The following is a 19,383-nucleotide window of genomic DNA, read 5'->3' on the forward strand; positions in this document are numbered from 1 at the left end:
CAGGTATGATGTTCGATGCATCTACATTCCAAGTACAGATAGGTCATCTTGGACTGAGATAGTGGATACACTAATTCCTTTACTGGAAGGGGAATGCCAATATAGAGCACAAAATCGTCATGTCACATTGATGGGCGAATCTTTTGGTGCGGTACTTGCTCTACGCATAGCTTGTGCAGCTCCCAAACTTATTTCAAGAATGATAATCGTATGTGATTGATTTAGATGTTCAGTATTGTAATCTATTGTTTCTTTGTTCTCCTTGGATGACCAAAACTATAATTTTTTTTCATGTTATTACTAAACTTGTTATATTTGTTAATAAAAATTTAAAGAGTATCTAGAGAGAAAGATACTACTAATCATATTAAGGTGCTTGCTCCTTACTAAATCATTTTGATGACATGCAGATTAATTCAGCCACAAATTTAAAATTTAGCAATCCATTAGCAAGCTTCTTTGCCCAAACGGGCTTGTTAGCAACTCTTCCTCATAATATATACTTAATTTCTCAGGTTTGTTTCCTTCCTTGTTTGGTTGCTTACATTTTTAGATTATCGAAGCATTTTGTCAAATAATTCTGATTCCATAGACTAGCTATTGTGCACCATAATCATTTGGGCCACATAAATATTCTTTGCATCCTCATTTATTGCTGCTTAGAACTTAACACTGGCCAATAAAAGCCTCTAATTCCATTTATTCTTTTCATTCAAACATATGATAATATTTTGTCTAGTTCATTGTCCATTTTTAACCTTACATGGATAGAGTTTTGCAGCGTATTGCAGTTGCTTTCATGGTGAGGTCTGATCTCATTTCCAATAGAGGCATCGGAGATCTACACTCCTTCATTGATTCTTTATCTGCTGATTGTGTAGCATGGAGATTTTCAATGTTAAATGATGATGCTGGTCTGTCGGAAGATGATATTCGATCAATAAACATACCAACGCTTGTGGTTTGTGCAATAAATTTCTTTCTGAATCAGTTGTTCCATTTCCAATAATGCAATTTATCAGTTTTTGTCTGTCAATTAATGCAGAAAAATTGAACATAGAATATACCACTTAGTTCTGATGATTTCAGTTAGATGACATTTGTTTTGTGGTTTGAACTTGTCCGTTTCAATTTCTTACGGTGAGACAAATGAATGTGAATAAGCCAATACAGAGACAAATTTTTGTTTAACTCTCTCATGTTATATAGGTAAACACATAGGGCTTAAATTCAGTTTTAGTAAAGGTTTGTCTTGGTATTTCAAGCTCACTGCAGATTATGACTGATTTCTGAAGTAGTGATAGAACTGTTTAATTCCTTTACATTGGTATTGAAACCATTGTAATTGAAAAATTATCCCAATTATACTTTTTAAAATTCTGATTTATATTCTTTACCATTCTCATATAGCTAATTTGATTTGGTGAATATGGTCACACTTATGGAGCTATCAGAAATCTAGGAAGGCTTGCTTTTTGTTAGCCACATCATTTCGGTGGGTCTTCATTTACCTCATTCGATGTTTCCCAATTAATTTTTCATGCCGCTCAAGTTTGATCTTTGAGTTAATTCAAAGAGTCTGATGTAATTGTGTCTTTCCTGTTGAACTGAACCTTTCTTGTGAACTCCCACAGGTTCATAAGTCTTGGGTTCAACCATGTTAATTGTAATGACCGGTTTTCTTCTAACTAACTTCAACATTAAACTAACTGCATTGTATTTCATATTCACATGACGTAGAATTCAATAACGGTTTAGAAACTGAAACTAAGTCTACATTGCTTTTAATTCTATCTGAATTTTCATTAGCTAATAATTTACATAATTAGCTGAAAGTAAATACCGAACTAATTATAGTTACTGAAACGAAATGCAGATTTAAATGCGCATGATCATCTAACTAATTTAAAGAAATTATCAAACTTTACAGTAAATGATTCTTAAAGCTTGAAGGAAAAAACTAAAATTTACAAGATAAAAAGAACATACAAATTTATTCGTGAGTCTTTCTTAATTGGTTGTCCAAGCTCTGGCTTTGGTGAGAGGAGAAGCATTAACATAGGCTTAACCTCTCAGCTGCGGACCTTTTTACTTATCCCCATAGGTTCTAATTTAATAGAATGGCCCTCCCTACCTCGAGGTCGGGCTTGGGACGTTCATTGATCCAGCCATCAGAGTAATCAGGTGGTTTGAGGTCCTAGCAGCTATTCAAAAGAATAACTAAAGCTTCTGGACAACAACACGATCAATTTGTTGTGGCAAGTCTTCCTATTACCACCCTGGCCAAGGATTTCGAAATGTGGGTTTATAACCCGATCTCCACTACTTAGCTTGACAACTAATTTCAAAAGTGGAATTTGCATGAGTTAAATGCTTTAAATTTATTTATGTAGTATTGGTTACTGATTTCATTCTTGTATTTCTTTTTAATAGGTTCATCTACAGCTCATCACCATAATCGGGCCATTAGGCCGGTGATTCTTTGGTGCCTGAACATGTATCTTTATAGCTCGCACCTTCATCACCACATTTTGGCATTAGCTGGGTGATCTTCTTGGTGCTCTCGTTACAGTTATCAATCATTTTATCTTTTTTTTTTTCAGATAAATAGAAGTTTAGCCCTTTTGAAGAACTATAGAGATTATACATAAAGATTGGCAGATTTGATTGTATTCTATCACTATAATTCATATGACTGATTTGAAAGTATCACTTGAGACAAAAGATTAACATTCAACTAAAGTATTTTCTTACTACAGTTTACGTAAATGTAAGACAGACTATAAGGAAGTTTCGAATGACATATTAGAGACGGCATGTTATATCATTATCAGGAAACATGGAAAAAGATTTTCAGCTGTCTCAGCTTAAAACAAAGTAAATAAAGGAAAAGAAGGAAATGCAAGACGCTTCCTTACGTGGCACACTATTCTGTAGTTGTAAAATGTTAACACTTGACTCAGATGTCTCCTTTTCAGAGCCCACAGTTACTGCACTTGATAGAGATGCAATTACTAAAGCCTTTTGGTGCTGTAGACACCGTAACAGAGCTGGGAATTCGAAATTGTGAGGTTGTAAAGGAGAAAACTGGATATCTGATTGGGGTGCCGATACAGAACAAAGCTCACATAAATATATTTTAAGCTGACCTTATGGCTTCCTTGCCGTTACAAGAATTACATTCGAATTCTTTTATCAATCGGTTTGAAAAGAAGAAATAAGAAAAGAGGGAAAATTGAAATGAAAAGGAAAGATGAAGAGTCCATTAATTAATATTATTTTATATTATTTTATCATCTTGGTTAAGTTTATAAATACGTATTTACAAGGTGGCATTATTGGATTAATAATTCTAATGTAATGGTGCCACTTTGTATTTATTTATTTATGATCTTAATCAAGAGAGTAAAATAATATTAAGTGATATTATTATTTGATAAATTTAATTAAGGTAATAACTTTGTTTATTTTTAATATTTATATTGTTCTTAATTTTTAGCTCATGCAGTTCCACCAAGAAATTTATTGTCAAGTCTTAATAACCTTGCCAGGGCGATTTTTAGGTCAAACTTGTCATTCCTGATGACTGAATCTTATGACCATCCCATTCCGATGACCTCGTTTCATAATGCTTCCCCTCTCTCTCCGGTCTTCACCCTGTAAACATTTAAAACAACATTCTCGCCAAAACATCAATTCAAGATTCATTATTTGTTAAACAAAATCATCAAGTGATCGTTAGGAAATTTCATTATAATAACTAACTCATTCATCATAAATGTACAATGACTAAATTTAACTAATTCCATTTCACATGAACATAACGGCTAGATTTAACTGACTTAGTTTCATTTGATAATCAGATCGATGCAACGGCTATAATTAACTGATTCAATTTCAAATGAACATGAAGAAATAAATAACGGCTATAACTAACATGATATAAAAACGACTATAATGAACTAACTCGATTTCACATAGACATGAAAAATTAATTTGGTTCAACGGCTATAATTAGTTTAAAAAATTTAGGGCAAAAATTGGGCTGTAACATTAATGATTATTACTTGTCTTCAATTGCCAGTAAAATAAAGGTACAAAGAGTAAGTTAGCTTGAACTTTAACTTGGTATTCTTTGTGTCGGAGTTCAACGTTCAAGGTTTATGTTGGGTGTCTTAGGTGTTATAAGTCTTTGTTAGGCAATATGCCCCAAGCCTTTGTTATTGGTCATAGAAGTCCACTGCTCAAGCTCATTTATATCACGAAGGCAATCATTATAAAAGTAGTTGGAGAGATACATGCAAGAGGAGAATATAATATAGCTGTAAGTTTGAAAAGTTATTTTTAGAAAAGCAATCGTTGGAAGGCGTGTTTATGGTACAAAAAGGACACATAAGTAAATTGCTTTGTCAGATTACTGTTATTTCAGTAATTACCTCCCCACAAACGAATTAGCTGTCACTCAGGATTTATCTCACCCTCAGTCATTTCCGCCCTTATATGAGTATACAAGTAAAGCAATTGTTATAATAGAGCTAAGGATTGCAGAACCGAGGACAGTGGTGGTAAGCATAGAAGATTTCTGCAATTTAAAGGAGTTTAGAAGGTGAGTTTCAGTGACCTCTCTTTGAATTATTGTTCATTCTTAAGGGAAATTTCAGCAACTCTGCCTTTGTTTTAGCTATGTTGTTTTGTTATGTGTAATTCGTTTATGCTGAAAAGGATAACTGAGGTTGGTTTTCTCCAAAGTGGGATGAACATCCTGTTTGATGAGTACTCTCTTGGAGTTGGGTGATACATCCATGGCAGAAGCAAATTTAGATGAATTCCTTAAGAAAGTTAAAAGTCCAAAAGGAGGGGCAATGATGGAAAAGGTAGCCAATAGTGGCCTAGTTGATGTAATGTTTCTGTTATAAAATAAATCGTTAATCAAACTATTGTTAATGGGCCGATTGATTTAATATATCTCGGACCCATTTTTATTTTGTTTCCGTAGTGTGTGTTGCCGTTGGCTATCTTTGTACACCCTCGAAAAGATTTCCCTTTAGGTATTTAAGCACGACTTGTAGGTAGTCACTAGGATGTGATTTAGATTATTTCTTTGTATTGTGAATTCCAGTTGGGATTCTCTATTGTTTGCCATTTCAGAAGTGAAAGATCTTCCCTACTTGGTTTTTTCGGTTTCAATGGGATCTAACCCTCACCCTATTCCATCACCTATAATACTTCGCTCGAATATGGCAAATTGGAGCACCATCTTTTGGCAAATATAAATTGAAGAATTATTTTTGTGTACGGTGTCCATTATTGTCTGGATTTTATCTGAGGAATTTGGAACTACAAGTTTATGCTTGAAAAACTGGAAAACACTTTCCCTCTGTACAATAGCAACACAGCCTTTCCCATACTGTACGGCCATTGTGCTTCTCCCCCCCGCACGGTCTTCACATCATTGGTGTATGACCCCCATTTTCCATCTCCATTCCCTCATACCGTACGACCACCCAGACATCGTACGACCTTCCCCTTGTGTCACTGTACGACACATCTCTATCAAACTGTACGACCTCCACATTCTCTGTACCATTACATTTGGCATCCTTACACCAACTCCCCCCTAACCGTATTGCCCTTCAGAGTACTGTACAGGTTTCCATCTGATTGCCATATCGGGAGAAAGATTATTAAGACTAGTTGCATGGGTTAGATCATTACAGTGGTATCAGAGCTTCGATCCTGCCAACTTGTAGATGGTGAATGAGAGTTTATAGTTGGAAGAGAAGAAGAACCCATTCCGTTGATAGAATGGCTGCCAAATCGAAACCCATAGCTGTCGAAGTCTTGGCACTACTGAGAGAACTTGTGAGGAATTAGACACAGATCAATGATACTCAACTCATGGAAGAGACTCTTAAGAAGTTGGCAAACAATAAAATATCAAGAGAACAAAATGGTCACAGTGCGGACTCGGTTTCGGGTAAAGGAAACCCTCATCTAGCACACTGAGAGAAGACTGGAAGAATGCGAATTTGGAGGAAGATATATCCTACAAAGATTATGTAGATCTGAGAATGAGATATACGAGAGGCGGAAATAGAGGATATTTTAATAATGATCTTAGGAGGAAATTGAGTAAAGTAAATTTGTCACCATTTGACGGATTTGGAGTCATATCTGTGCAAGCATGGGTAATGAAGGTAGATACTTACTTCTACCTCAATCCCATGCTAGAAGAAGACAATTAAATTTGCGGCCTTACACTTGGAGGGAGTTGTGCATAAATGGTGGCATCACGACACCATCACACTGGGGCATGATCAAATAAATACCTATGCGGAATTTACTGAGAGATTGATAGATCGATTTGATGGTAAAGATTTGGAACTCAATTTCAAAGATTTGGCACAACTGACCCAAACTGGATCGGTTGACCAGTACATTGTGGAATTTCAAAAACTTTCTATTTTGGTCACGGACATTTCTGAAAGGAGACAGATAGTGCTCTTCATGGACGGACTGATAGAACCACTGAAGGGTTGGGTAAAAGGGTTCAATCTTGCCACCCTGTTAGAGGCCATTAAGAAGGCAAGGAGTATGGCATCATCAACGACGTTATCCTCAGGAAGTTACTCACATTCCAAACCATTGATGTTTCCGAGGGACAAAGATAACAAACCTCCACTGAGAAAGCCATCGTTGGATGAAGCTACCAAACAGGAGCTCTGAAGAAAGAAACTATGTTTCAACTGCAAAGGACCATAGGAACCTGGGCATAGATGCCTCGGGAAAGGAAAAAATCCACTACATTGAGGTCGTGTTGGATGATGAGGACGAACAAGAAGATATACCCTCTGAAGACAACCAACCCCACGAAGACAAAAATGGTTGGTTTGAACTGTATGGAAAGAATTGTTGCATTGGTATGGCGCAGAGGAACTATCGCCCTAGCCAGTAGCCCGAGGTGCACGATTTTTCGTGTACGGAGGACCCTTCAAGGACAAAGGGTTATGGTGATGCTCGATAGTAGAGCCACTCTAATCTTCATAAACTCATCTCTGGTAAAGCGAAGAGGCCTACCTACGGAGACGTACGTAGGATTGCAAGTCAAGGTTGCCAGAGGGACTCTTCTACCCTACACACACCTTGTTCCTTTGCTAAGTATCACAATGGCGAATCACACGGTGACTGAGGATTTCTTCATAGTGGACCTTGATGATATGGAGGTTATTTTGGGCATACAGTGGATGGAGACACTTGATGAATACACTCAGAGCTTCAAATAGATGGATTTCACTTTTGTTGTCGATGGAAAGAAGGTTGTTCTCCGTGGGATGGAAAATGAGGGTCCGAAGGAAGTTTCTGCACATAGGATGGAGACAATTTTTCGGCGTGATGACGTTGCTTGGGCTGCACATTGTTTTGTTTTGATAGAACCTATTAAAGGGCAACAGACACCTCCCTAGGATGATGATCTCCAAAATATTTTGAGTGAACATGATAAAGTTTTTATAGAAATTCCTCCTGGCATACTGCCTCCTCGAGGGTTTGAACATACTATCGAGTTGGAAGCTGGAGCCAAGCTGGTCATAACCACACCCTACCACCATCCCGAGAAATTCAAAGATGAGATCGAAAAGACGATTTAGGAATTGCTGGGGAAAGGATGGGTCCATCCCAGTTGTAGCCCCTTCGTGTCATTAGTGGTATTGGTTAAAAAGGACAGGACGATGCGCATGTGTGTGGACTATCGTGCGTTGAACAAAAAAACAATAACGAATAGATATCCCATTCCAAGGATAAATGAGTTGCTGGATGAATTACATGGCGCAGTGTATTTTTCAAAAATAGATCTTCATTCCGGATACCATTAGATCCACGAGGGAGGAAGACGTGGAGAAGATGGCCTTTCGTTGTCACTATGGGCATTATGAGTTCCTGGTCATGCCGTTCGGATTAACAAATGCACTTGCTACATTCCAATCATGCATGAATCACATCTTCAACAAACAATTGTATAAGTACTTGTTGGTATTTTTTGATGATATTCTTATTTATAGTAGGATATGGGAAGAGCACCTGAAGCATCTGGATGAAGTCTTATGGATCATGAAGGATCAATCTTTGTTCGCCAAGCGACCCAAGTGTGAATTTGGTATGACAAAAATATTGTACCTGGGGCATGTTGTCAATACATATGGAGTTCAAGTTCATCAAGAGAAGATTTAGGCTATCCTTGATTGGCCTCTCCCAAAATCACTCACGGAATTGCGAGGATTTTTCAGACTGTGCAGTTATTATAGGAGGTTCGTTAAAGGATTCTCTTAGCTCAGTGCACCCTTAACGGATCTGACAAGGAAGGGTTCTTTCTAGCGGAATGAAAAGGCACAACTCACTTTTGATAAGCTTAAAAAAGTAGAGCACTTGTCTTGTACTTGCATTGCCTGATTTCACTCGACTGTTCATTTTGGAGTGCGACGCATTCGAAGAAGGTATTGGCATGGTACTAATGCAAGATAGACACCCCATAGCCTATGAGAGCAGGAAGCTTACGCAAACAGAATGCTTATATTCCATCTGTGATAAAGAGATGGTGGCCATTGTACATGCACTAACCAAATTCCGACAGTATCTGGTTGGTGCCAAGTTTGTTGTTCGTACGGATCACAATAGTTTGAGATATTTTTTGGAGCAATGGGACTTGAATGAAAGGCAACAAAAATGGGTAAGTAAGGTTTATGTTTTTGATTTTGAAATTGAATATGTGAAAGGAAAAAACAATGTGGTTGCAAATGCCTTGTCTAGGAAACCTGCCATTTGCTTACTGGCCCATATTTCAGCTAATTGGAAAGCACATTTGTTGGTAGAATATTCGAAAATCACATTTGCCTGTGAGCTAATGGATGGCAACATCCAAGATGATCAGTACAAAGTGGTGGATGACATCATTTACTATAAGAATCGAAGATATTTAGTGCCAGAATCCAAATTGAAGATGAGTTTTAATTTTTGGATCCTCTTGTGTATAGTTTTTTAACATCAACGTTTTGGATCATACTACCTGATCCATCATCAGGATGCAAGAGAACATGAAGAAAAAAAAATGTTAAGTTGTAGATCTAGCAGACCATTAAAAAGGAACAAGAAAGGGGGGGAGTTTGGGTGAGGAGAGAGAAAAAGTACAAAGGTGACAAGACATGACTCTGATCTTAAAAAATAAAAGATTGATTGAAAACCACTCCAAAAAAGTGGAACTAATAAGTCATACAAATAAAAATACAAAAATAATAATTTAGAAAGAATAAGAAATGATAACTCAACAAATGAATAAATAAGAGAATAAAAGTATAATCATGATAATAATAATAAACAAAAATAATAGTAATAATAATAATAATAAGAATTAAAATTAGATTAAAACAAAATAATTAAAAATAGCAATAAATAATAACAAAGAAATGAAAAAAATATTAGAACTAAAAAATAATATAATTGATAATAATAATAATCTACAGACACCTATACCCAAAGAAGATGAATATATGTATATATATATATATATATATATATGTATATACGTGTATATATATATATATTTATATATGCGAGTGTGTGTGGGTGTATACAAATAAGGAGCACATACATGGATGTACAAATATATAAAAACACTATAGATGCATATAAGAGAAAAACACGACAACAAACAAAACGAAAAAGAAGAAAAGAAAGAAAATATATAAATATAAATATATATATATATATATATATATATATATATATATATATATATATTACCAAAAAAAAAAAATTTAAAAAAAAAAAATATATATATATATATATATATATAAATTATAAAAAATCAAAGGTGTAAATTTATATATATATACAAAGTGTGTGTATATACACCCCAGCCTACATATATGTAGATGGGTATAAGATCATATATATATATAAAAGAAAAAAAAAAAAAAAAAAAAAATATATATATATATATATATATATATATATATATATATATATGAGCATGTGTGTGGCAAAATAATAATAATAATAACAAAATATATATATAATGATAATAATAATAATATATATATATACATTTCTATATATATATATGATCTTATACCCATCTACATATATGTACGCTGGGGTGTATATACACACACTTTGTATATATATATATTTATTTACACCTTTGAATTTTTTATAATTTATATATATATTTTTGGTAATATATATATATATATATATATTTGGTAATATATATATATATATATATATATATATATTTATTTATATTTATATATTTTCTTTCTTTTTTATTTATATTTATATATTTTCTTTCTTTTCTTCTTTTTCATTTTGTGTGTTGTGTTTTTCTCTTATATGCATCTATAGTGTTTTTATATATTTGTACGTCCATATATGTGCTCCTTATTTGTATACACCAACACACTCGCATATATATATATTCGTCTTCTTTGGGTATAGGTGTTTGTAGATTATTATCATTATCAATTATATTATTTTTTAGTTCTAATATTTTTTACATTTCTTTGTTATTATTTATTACTATTTTTAATTATTTTGTTTTAATCTAATTTTAATTCCTATCATTATTATTACTATTATTTTTGTTTATTATTATTATCATGATTATACTTTTATTCTCTTATTTATTCATTTGTTGAGTTATCATTTCTTATTCTTTCTAAATTATTATTTTTGTATTTTTATTTGTCTGACTTATTAGTTCCACTTTTTTCGAGTGGTTTTCAATCAGTCTTTTATTTTTTAAGATCAGAGTCATGTCTTGTCACCTACTTTTTTCTCTCTCCTCACCCAAACTCCCCCCCTTTCTTGTTCCTTTTTAGTGGTCTGCTAGATCTGCAACTAATCATTTTCTGTTCTTCATTTTCTCTTGCATCCTGATGATGGATCATGTAGTATGATCCGAAACATTGATGGTAAAAAACTATACACAATCGAATCCAGAAATTAAAACTCATTTCCATGGATTGTGGAAATCTTATAGATCTGATCCAAATTGAAGCAGAAAATCTTGAAGGAGGTACATGACTCACCCTTGGTCGGACACCCGGGTTTCCTCAAAACTTACAGACGTCTTAGGGAGACGTTTTCATGGAAAGGTCTTAAAGGAGACGTCTTACAGTATGTAAGAGAGTGTGCGGTTTGCCAGCAAAACAAATCTGAAAATACTCTACCTGCTGGGCTATTGCAACCTTTGCCAATTCCAAAATAGAAGTGGGAAAGTATCTTGATGGATTTCATAATTGGACTTCCCAAGGTGAATGGAAAGGATTGTCTCTTCGTGGTGGTTGACAAACTGACAATGTACACACATTTCTTCGCCATTCCCTCAAATTTTCAAGCCGCACGAGTTGTCAATCTGTTTTTTAGAGAAGTCTTTCATCTGCACGAGTTACCCCAAAACATTATTAGTGATCAGGACGGGTGATTTATTAGTATCTTCTGGACAAAACTGTTTCGGTTGGTAGGGACAAAATTGTCACCAAGTACTAGTTACCACCCTTAGACAAACGGACAAACGAAGATTGTGAACAAGTGGCTCGAAAGATACCTTCGGAACTACGTTTCGGCACAACAACAGGTGTGGGTCAAATGGATACACCTAGGAGAATATTGTTACAATACCACGTACCAAATGTCCATCGGGATGGCACCATTCAAAGCTCTATATAGCTACGAACCCTTTTCCTTCATCGACATAGTTTTAGGAGATAGTCGCGCACCAAGGGCAAGGGACTGCCTTCAGGAAGGACAAGACACACCTGAAGGAAAACTTACAATGGGCATAGTATCAACAAAAGATGTACACCGACAGACACCAAACAAAGAGGAGTTTCAAAGTAGGAGACTTGGTCTACCTCAGACTCCAGCCATACTGACAATCCTCATTAAAGGAAAAAGGAAAAGAAAAACTGAAACCATGATTTTATGGCCCTTATCGTGTAGTTCGCCGCATCGGTGAAGTCCCCTACAAGCTGGAACTTCCGGAGGGGAGCTGTATTCATAATGTTTTTCCTGTTTCCTACCTGAAGAAAGCCATGGGACAAAACGTCACAGTAGCTACAGACCTATCGCCGCTCAATCAAGAAGGAAAGCTCATATTGGAACCAGCCAAGATTATAGAAGTACATGAGAATACCCTGCAGAACTGCACATTGAAGGAATATTTGGTACGTTGGAAACACTTGTCGTTGGACAACGCGACGTGGGAGGGTGAGCACATTCGACAACATTCGGCATTGCAATTGCTTGAGGACAAGCAAAATTTGGGACGGGGGGACTGTAATGTTCCCATTATAAAATACATCATTAATCAAACTATTGTTAATGGGCCGATTGATTTAATATATCTCGGACCCATTTTTATTTTGTTTCCGTAGTTTGTGTTGTCATCGGCTATCTTTGTACACCCACGGAAAGTTTTCCCTGACGGGTATTTAAGCACGGCTTGTAGGTAGGCATTGGGATGTGATTTAGATTATTTCTTTGTACAACGAATTCCAGTTGGGATTCTCTGTTGTTCGCCATTTCGGAAGTGAAAGATCTTCCCTACTTGGTTCTTTTGATTTTGGTGGGATCCAACCCTCACCCTATTTCGTCGGCTGTAATACTTCGCTTGGATTTGGTAAATAGGAGCACCATCTTCTGGCAAATATAAATTGAAGAATTATTTTGTGTATGATCTCCATTATTGTTTGGATTTTATCTGAGGAATTTGGAACTACAAGTTTATGCTTGAAAGATTGGAAAACACCTTCCCTCCATACAATAGCAACACGCAGCCTTTCCCATACTGTACGGCCACAAATCTCCTTCATACGGCCATTGTGCTTCTCCCCCCCAAATGGCCTTCACATCATTGGTGTACAACCCCTATCTGCCATCTCCATTCCCTAATACTGTACGACCACCTAGACATTGTACGACCTTCCCCTTGTGTCATCGTATGACACATCTCTATCAAACCATATGGCCTCCACATTGTTTGTACCGTTGCATTTGGCATCTGTACACCAACTCCCCCTAACCATACTGCCCTCCAGAATACTGTATAGGTTTCCAACTGATTGCCATATCGGGAGAAAGATTGTTGAGAGTAGTTGTGTGGGTCGGATCATTACAGTTGAAGCTAGAGCTTTTCCCATAGTCATGCCATGTTCGAAGTTGGTATTGGAGTGCATAAACAAATATGACACTGAAAATAGGTATATTCGTAAGACTAATGGAAGTGCGCTAGTAAAGATTGATAGCGAAACTACATGGCAGCAATGGGGATCCTTTATAAGGAGCCATATGAGGATCGGTCCATCTCAAATTCACACTTGGTTTTCACAGAGAAAGAGTATCAATAAAAGTGTCAGCTTAGAACTGGCTCCTAAAATTACATAAAAGTGGCTCTAGATTGCCTAAGCCGCTAACTAGGAAACATTTGATTTTTAAAGTGAGACATTTCTATTCTTCTTAATAGGGTCAAGGGGGACCAACATTCATTCTACTGGGAGGATTATATACTTTTTCATCCAAGTGCTACTAGGAGAACAAATGTTCTTGGATTGGGGGCAAGTGATAGCTGAAAAGTTGCATGAAGGTCTGGGAAACTTCTTTGGTTTGCATAACTTTTATATGTCCTCTTACCTATTCTATATTTTAGCTTGCATTAAGGAATGGCAAAGGATTCACCATGAACCCTAGGTGCCTATAATGAAGGTCTATAAATATCCACACTTGCAAGAAATGAGGCATGCCGAGGATTTCCTCAGGGTGAACAATGTTTTTGCTCGGAGGATGGTGTATAAACTTAAAGGAAATGTCAACAAAAGGATGTCTGATGAAGCCATGAAATTAGTGAGTATATATAGAAGTTATTTTATCTGATTTCGACAGTTCACTTACATCCAACTTGGGGGTTTTGAGGATGGACCGTTAAAACTTCCTTGACATACATTGGATAGCCATGTCCTTATTGAAGTTTAAGGCTAGGTTCAAAGTTTGATAGCCATGTCAATTACAGGCTGAAATGACATGCGCACAAAGTTTGAGACTAGGTTCAAAGCACCCAAGGATGAGCATGTACTCTTGGCTCAACTTTCTCAATTAAAGAAGGAAATACATGAACCCGTTTGGGAATTCGTAGCTAGATATGATAAAGTTATTAATAAAATTCCCAATACAAAGAGACCCACAAACGACAATCAAAACTGTTTCTTTATAAACTGAATGCCCCCAGATATTGGTTTCCACCTGTAGAGGCAAAGAGTGTCAGATTTAGCAGTTGCTCAAACTCTAGCTATTGACCTAGAGGATGATCTTATTGCTGCCGGGAAGTGAAAGTGGAAGAAAGAGGTTTAGATACCAAATGCTCAAGCCTCTACATCTTCTAATCCTATGTTACAAAGACTGGTGAACGTTGTGATCACTATAAAGAGAAAATTACCCAAAGATGGTACATCAGACAATCAACCTTATCAAGATATTCCACGATGGTATTCTAATTAGACAATAGGCCTGTCTGGGAAAGCATTACAATTATCACTTGACAATAGAACTTGTTAGTTGAACTTCTTGGGGGTTAAGGCCAATGTGTGTTTTTCATATAACAAATGATGATGATAGGAGCTCATGCCCCCAGATGGTTAGATACCTACATACGAATAACCAGAAAGAAATCATAAAAGAACCACTTGAAGATGAAGGAATCCCTAAAGAGCCTGATGGCTATGTAAGTTACTTCCTTGAATACCAGTTAGACTTGGAATGGGGAGAAAATATTTTGGTAAGTTTAGAGGACCCTCATGTGTAATACTAACAAGAAGTCTATGTAATCCTAAGTCTTTTGGAATGCATTTTCTTTGGAGTCAGTGAACAAAGTGAAGGAACCAATGCCTCAAACTAGCTGAGGTTCAAATTTTCAAAGGTCAATTGCTCCTAGATTTCAATTGCTTAAGAGATTTTAATCTATATCTTCATTTGATATTGTAAAATTTTGTATGTCTTCTAAAATTAAAACCTCTCCTATTGAGTATCTTATTTGAACCCCAAAGAACTAGACAATTTGATTAAATATGTTAAGGGTAATTGGTTCATGTGGAGAGACCAATAGTAAACATACGGCCAATGCTCAGTCAACAAATTTTTTCCCACCCTCATGATCGAGTGAACCAACTACAACTGAACTTGAACCCAAAATAGGTTCGCCAATTGAACCTCTGCAATCTATCACAAATCCTGAGCCATTCTATATCTCTTTGTTTATTGATGGTCACAAATTGAACAATTGCATAATTGACTTTGGTGCTTTGGACAATATATGCCATCCACTGTAACAAAGGCCCTAGATTTGACATTAACCAAATTTTTGGTAGATTCTATTCTATGGATTCAAAATAGGTATCACTAGTAAGGCAAATCAAGGACGCACATGTGGCACTGGAGGCATACTGTAACAAGAAGCTCAAGTTGATAATTCTTGTCAGTGATATTCCAACCAATTATGGTATGTTATTAAGAAGAACATTTTGCAAAGACTTAGGTGGCCAAATCAAAATGGATTGGTCTCAGGCCACCATTCCAGTAGGAAAACAAAAGGTTGTTCTATTGCTGGAAGCAAAGTCTAAGTATGGTTGGATATGCTAAGGTTCATGCCTAGGTGCACCCAAAGGCACCGAGTGCAAAAAAGTAACACAATAGACAATTTTAAACTTTTCTTGGCATCCAAAAACCTTTAAATTCCCCTAAAAACATCATTTCACCCAATACAAAGATTATTTATCTCTCTTTACTCGCTCTTTACTTAATTTGGCATTGCAACTGATATATATTATATGTCATATGAAATAATATTGAAATTCTAGAGGACATTTCATCATAGAAAGAAAGGGCTCTACAATTAGGGTGATCTCTCGTGTTTGACAGAGGAGGCCTTTGGTGCGTGGGAGCGTATATTTGTTTTGGGCGAAGGGCCAACCTCCTTGGTGGTGGTCTTTTTTATCCTTTATTTGTGTTTTTTATGGAAAATGACTTTGGCGAAAGACCTCAATCTTCTTTTGTCACGAGTGTGGTGTCCAAGAGTTTGGAAAAAAGGTTGTTCTAGGATGCAGTGATCGTTAAGCATAAACTTCCCGAGGGTGCAAGCTTTGTCGCCCAAGTGCAGATGCAACCAACATTTGATGTTGTTAATGGATGAGGAGTAAGAGATTTCTTGCCTCCACTCTCATTGTCAAGCCAAATGACCTCTCTTATTGAGAATGAAAAAGTTAGGCTTAAAGATATACCTTTTTCTTGCAGTTCAGGTCATATCCAAGATGCCCTCTCATATCTTTTTGAATGTTTGATTACAAAATATTTGTATAATAAAATTTGGGTTTCATCATTCCTATTGTAGGATAGTTTAGAATGGTTCATTTCTTATATTTCAAAACCCCTAATAGTCAGAAGGAAGTTATCAAGAGACAATTTTGGAAAATTGGTTTGTGTTGCGTTAGGGTCATAGGTTGGGTACCTGAAGCGAAGTAAGATGAGGATTTGACACTTTCATGTCCTAGATGGGTCTCAGTTTGGAGTGTCAACCCCACCTATGGAACTTGAGACTTTGTATCCTATTGGTGCTACTATTAGGACACATTAGTCACCTTCGCTTCTCCCACACATGGATGCAAGGTTGTTAATTTCTATCAACCCTAGTTGTGACCTTCTAGAATCCTTTAAATTTGATCTAGGAAAGCACACCGTGACTTGACCTATTGAGTTTCTTGGTGGCTAGAATGCTTACTTTTTGTGTAAAAAGGAGAACCACCTCAAGTGAAGTTGCCCCTTGCTAAAAAAGGGATAGCATTTCTAACCCTAATTCTAAAGGTAAAATTTTCCCCTCTCCCTAACAAGAACATAGATAACTCTTCCATTGAATAAGATGCTAACCCCTAGACTATTTCTTCCATGGTTGTGCAACTTGGTTTTAATAAGGAGAATAATCCCCACTGTGACTTTATTGTTGACAGATTGGAGGCCTTCAAGGCAACACTCAGAAAAAGCAAACACTCCCATAATGAAAATGACAATAAAGCTCCCATTGCTCCTAGAATTGCCAATGATTCTACCTTGCGCCCTAGGGTAGGTTCCATACAAGGGAACCCTGCCCTAGTCAAGCTCCCTAAACAAAAGATGTCAGAAAGAAGGAAACAAACTGAAACCTCATAGTTGTTGGTATTAAAGTGAGATGATGCCAAAGAGAAGCGTCTTGTGATGGTGATGTGGGTTTGCCAATGATTGCACCACCCAAGATGAAGGATTGTACTCTTCTTGGTGTGATTTATCATACTAGTAGAGGTATGGAGGTGCCTAAGAGAGGTGATGAAAGCAGGGAGTCCCATAATGACTCCTCAAAGGTGGCACCATCTGATGAGGCCCTAGACTGTGTTGGTGCTCCAAAGTGATAATTCAGACCTACCTTGGAATTAGCCTTCTTTTGTCAACATATTTCTGAACCCATCTGGATAATTGACAAGAGTTACCTGCCAAATGCAAGTAACATCTTCTATACTCTGGGCTCTACAAAATTCATGCAGGTAAATCTGTAGTGCAATATTTGGGTGAAATGTGTGGTTTGAGTGAAGGTGGAGTATTACATGATCTAATAGATGGGGTTTCCTACATAGTGTAGTGGAACATGCTACTTCATAGTATTACAGAATCTGCTTCACTCTATTATAATGCCTTTAGGTACAAATGAAAAAACTAGAGATAACTAATTCGTAAGCTAAATACCACAAAGCAAAAGCTAATTTGAATTTTTAGTTATTTGCTGAGAAATATGACTACCATCTATGAACCAATGCCTAATCTAGGATCATTGAGTAAAAAATAATCTCATTTAAAATCTCCATGGATATTCAAGGAATAGATCATTGGGATTATAATGGTTCAATTCTTGGAGTTGACAAATCCACTCATGCTGGTCCATATCATATACACGAATCACTATTATCTAAACATGGCATTTTTAACTCCTTCCTTGAAGGAGAGCCCACATAAAACAATAGAAGACATATTAAGAATGCAAAACCAAATTCAAATATAAATCCTTAATTAAATTTAGATAATCTGTGTACCTTTAATAGAGATAGTACAAAGCCATTTACAGTATATGCACAAAATGAAACACCCACATTCACAGAGAACAAAAAGCAATCTTCTTCGAAACCTTACTTGCCCCAAAAAAAAGCTACTCCTAAATACATGCTATCATTTCATAATTTTTCTTAGCCCTCTTCTTTTTGCCTTGGAATCCATTTTATAACTCAAAAGATGCAACAAGCTATAGGCCAACAACATGTTCTTTCCTTGAAACATGCCCAATAGCCAATAGTTACATTTTGAGGAGTGTGTTCATCTCCAATGATGGTCCACTTGCTTTGTCCTCTACCGTGGTTGTTAGGTTGCTTCACTGCTAGCTAAAGGTCCAAGAGACTTAGTGCCCTTGGAAAGTCATTGAGCCTTGCCACTATCACACCTTTGTGGGTTAGTGTTGCAATCAAGCAACACACACATGACTTGCATACTCATGTGACCAAAAGGAGGCCCTTGACAGATGATCCTCATGCGTTATCCTCTGAGGAAAAAATGCTTTCTATAAGTCTTAGGAGCTGCTGAATGCCCAAGAGCCCTCCTCTGTTTGTTTCACAACCAAGTCCTCCCACATAACCCTCCCCTCTTATCACACTAAGGGATATCAAAGAGAAATATGTCATTTGGATTTCTTTCTAGCTACCCCATAGTATTTGGATAACTTTGTAGCCACATGCACTTCATTGCTTTAATCTTTATAGACTTCTTGCAGTTGCATCACCAACAACCATGCTATAATTTTGGTGGACATCTTTATATAGTCTAATGAATAACAGACCTTAGGAGCTCACTTGTAAACTCACATGTATAACCCCAAAGGGTATTTATCCTTATCCTCTAAGATTTCTTCCTCTAGCTTTTGGAATAACTCCTCATGACGGTTACTTGCTCATTTTCATTGACGTAACTTCCTTGAATGAACCTTGAAACAAAGATCATGATCCTATTAGAAACATGATCACACCCTACCTATGATCTGACATCCAAATCTCTATGACGACTAAGTGCATTTATCATTCTTCGTGCTGATTGGAAATCCTCTGCAATTTGTCTTGCGAATGTCACTTCGTTCCTCAAGATCCTCAACACTTCATTTTTTTCATGAATGCATTGTCAAATTCATCTGGCCCTATCCATTTGGCAATTTCTTGCTTACGTGGCACTTACATGTTATCTCAGGATATGATTAACCAAGTTTTGAGCTTGCGTGGGTTG

At 36.4% G+C, this 19,383-nt stretch overlaps 1 protein-coding gene across 24 annotated transcripts in view; it reads left to right on the forward strand.

The window, feature by feature from the left end:
* The window catches only part of LOC149539519 (phytyl ester synthase 2, chloroplastic-like), a 205,677-nt gene that overhangs the window by 18,255 nt on the left and 168,039 nt on the right, over window positions 1-19,383 (forward strand). For 23 of the 24 annotated variants that reach the window (XR_016356254.1, XM_089800755.1, XM_089800758.1 and 20 more), the window contains 3 exons: window positions 4-208; window positions 411-515; window positions 782-961. Coding sequence is in view for 23 of the 24 variants with exons in the window: in XM_089800755.1 (XP_089656881.1) it covers window positions 4-208; window positions 411-515; window positions 782-961 (490 nt within the window). In the remaining variant the exon portion in view is untranslated. Of the gene's footprint in view, window positions 1-3; window positions 209-410; window positions 516-771; window positions 962-19,383 lie in introns of all 24 variants that reach the window. The other variant, XM_089800753.1, reaches the window with a different exon arrangement.

The sequence above is a fragment of the Cupressus sempervirens genome, chromosome 9 (assembly GCF_028749045.1).
Source record: "Cupressus sempervirens isolate cs-2001-9-10 chromosome 9, ASM2874904v1, whole genome shotgun sequence".
Taxonomy (NCBI): Eukaryota; Viridiplantae; Streptophyta; class Pinopsida; order Cupressales; family Cupressaceae; genus Cupressus; species Cupressus sempervirens.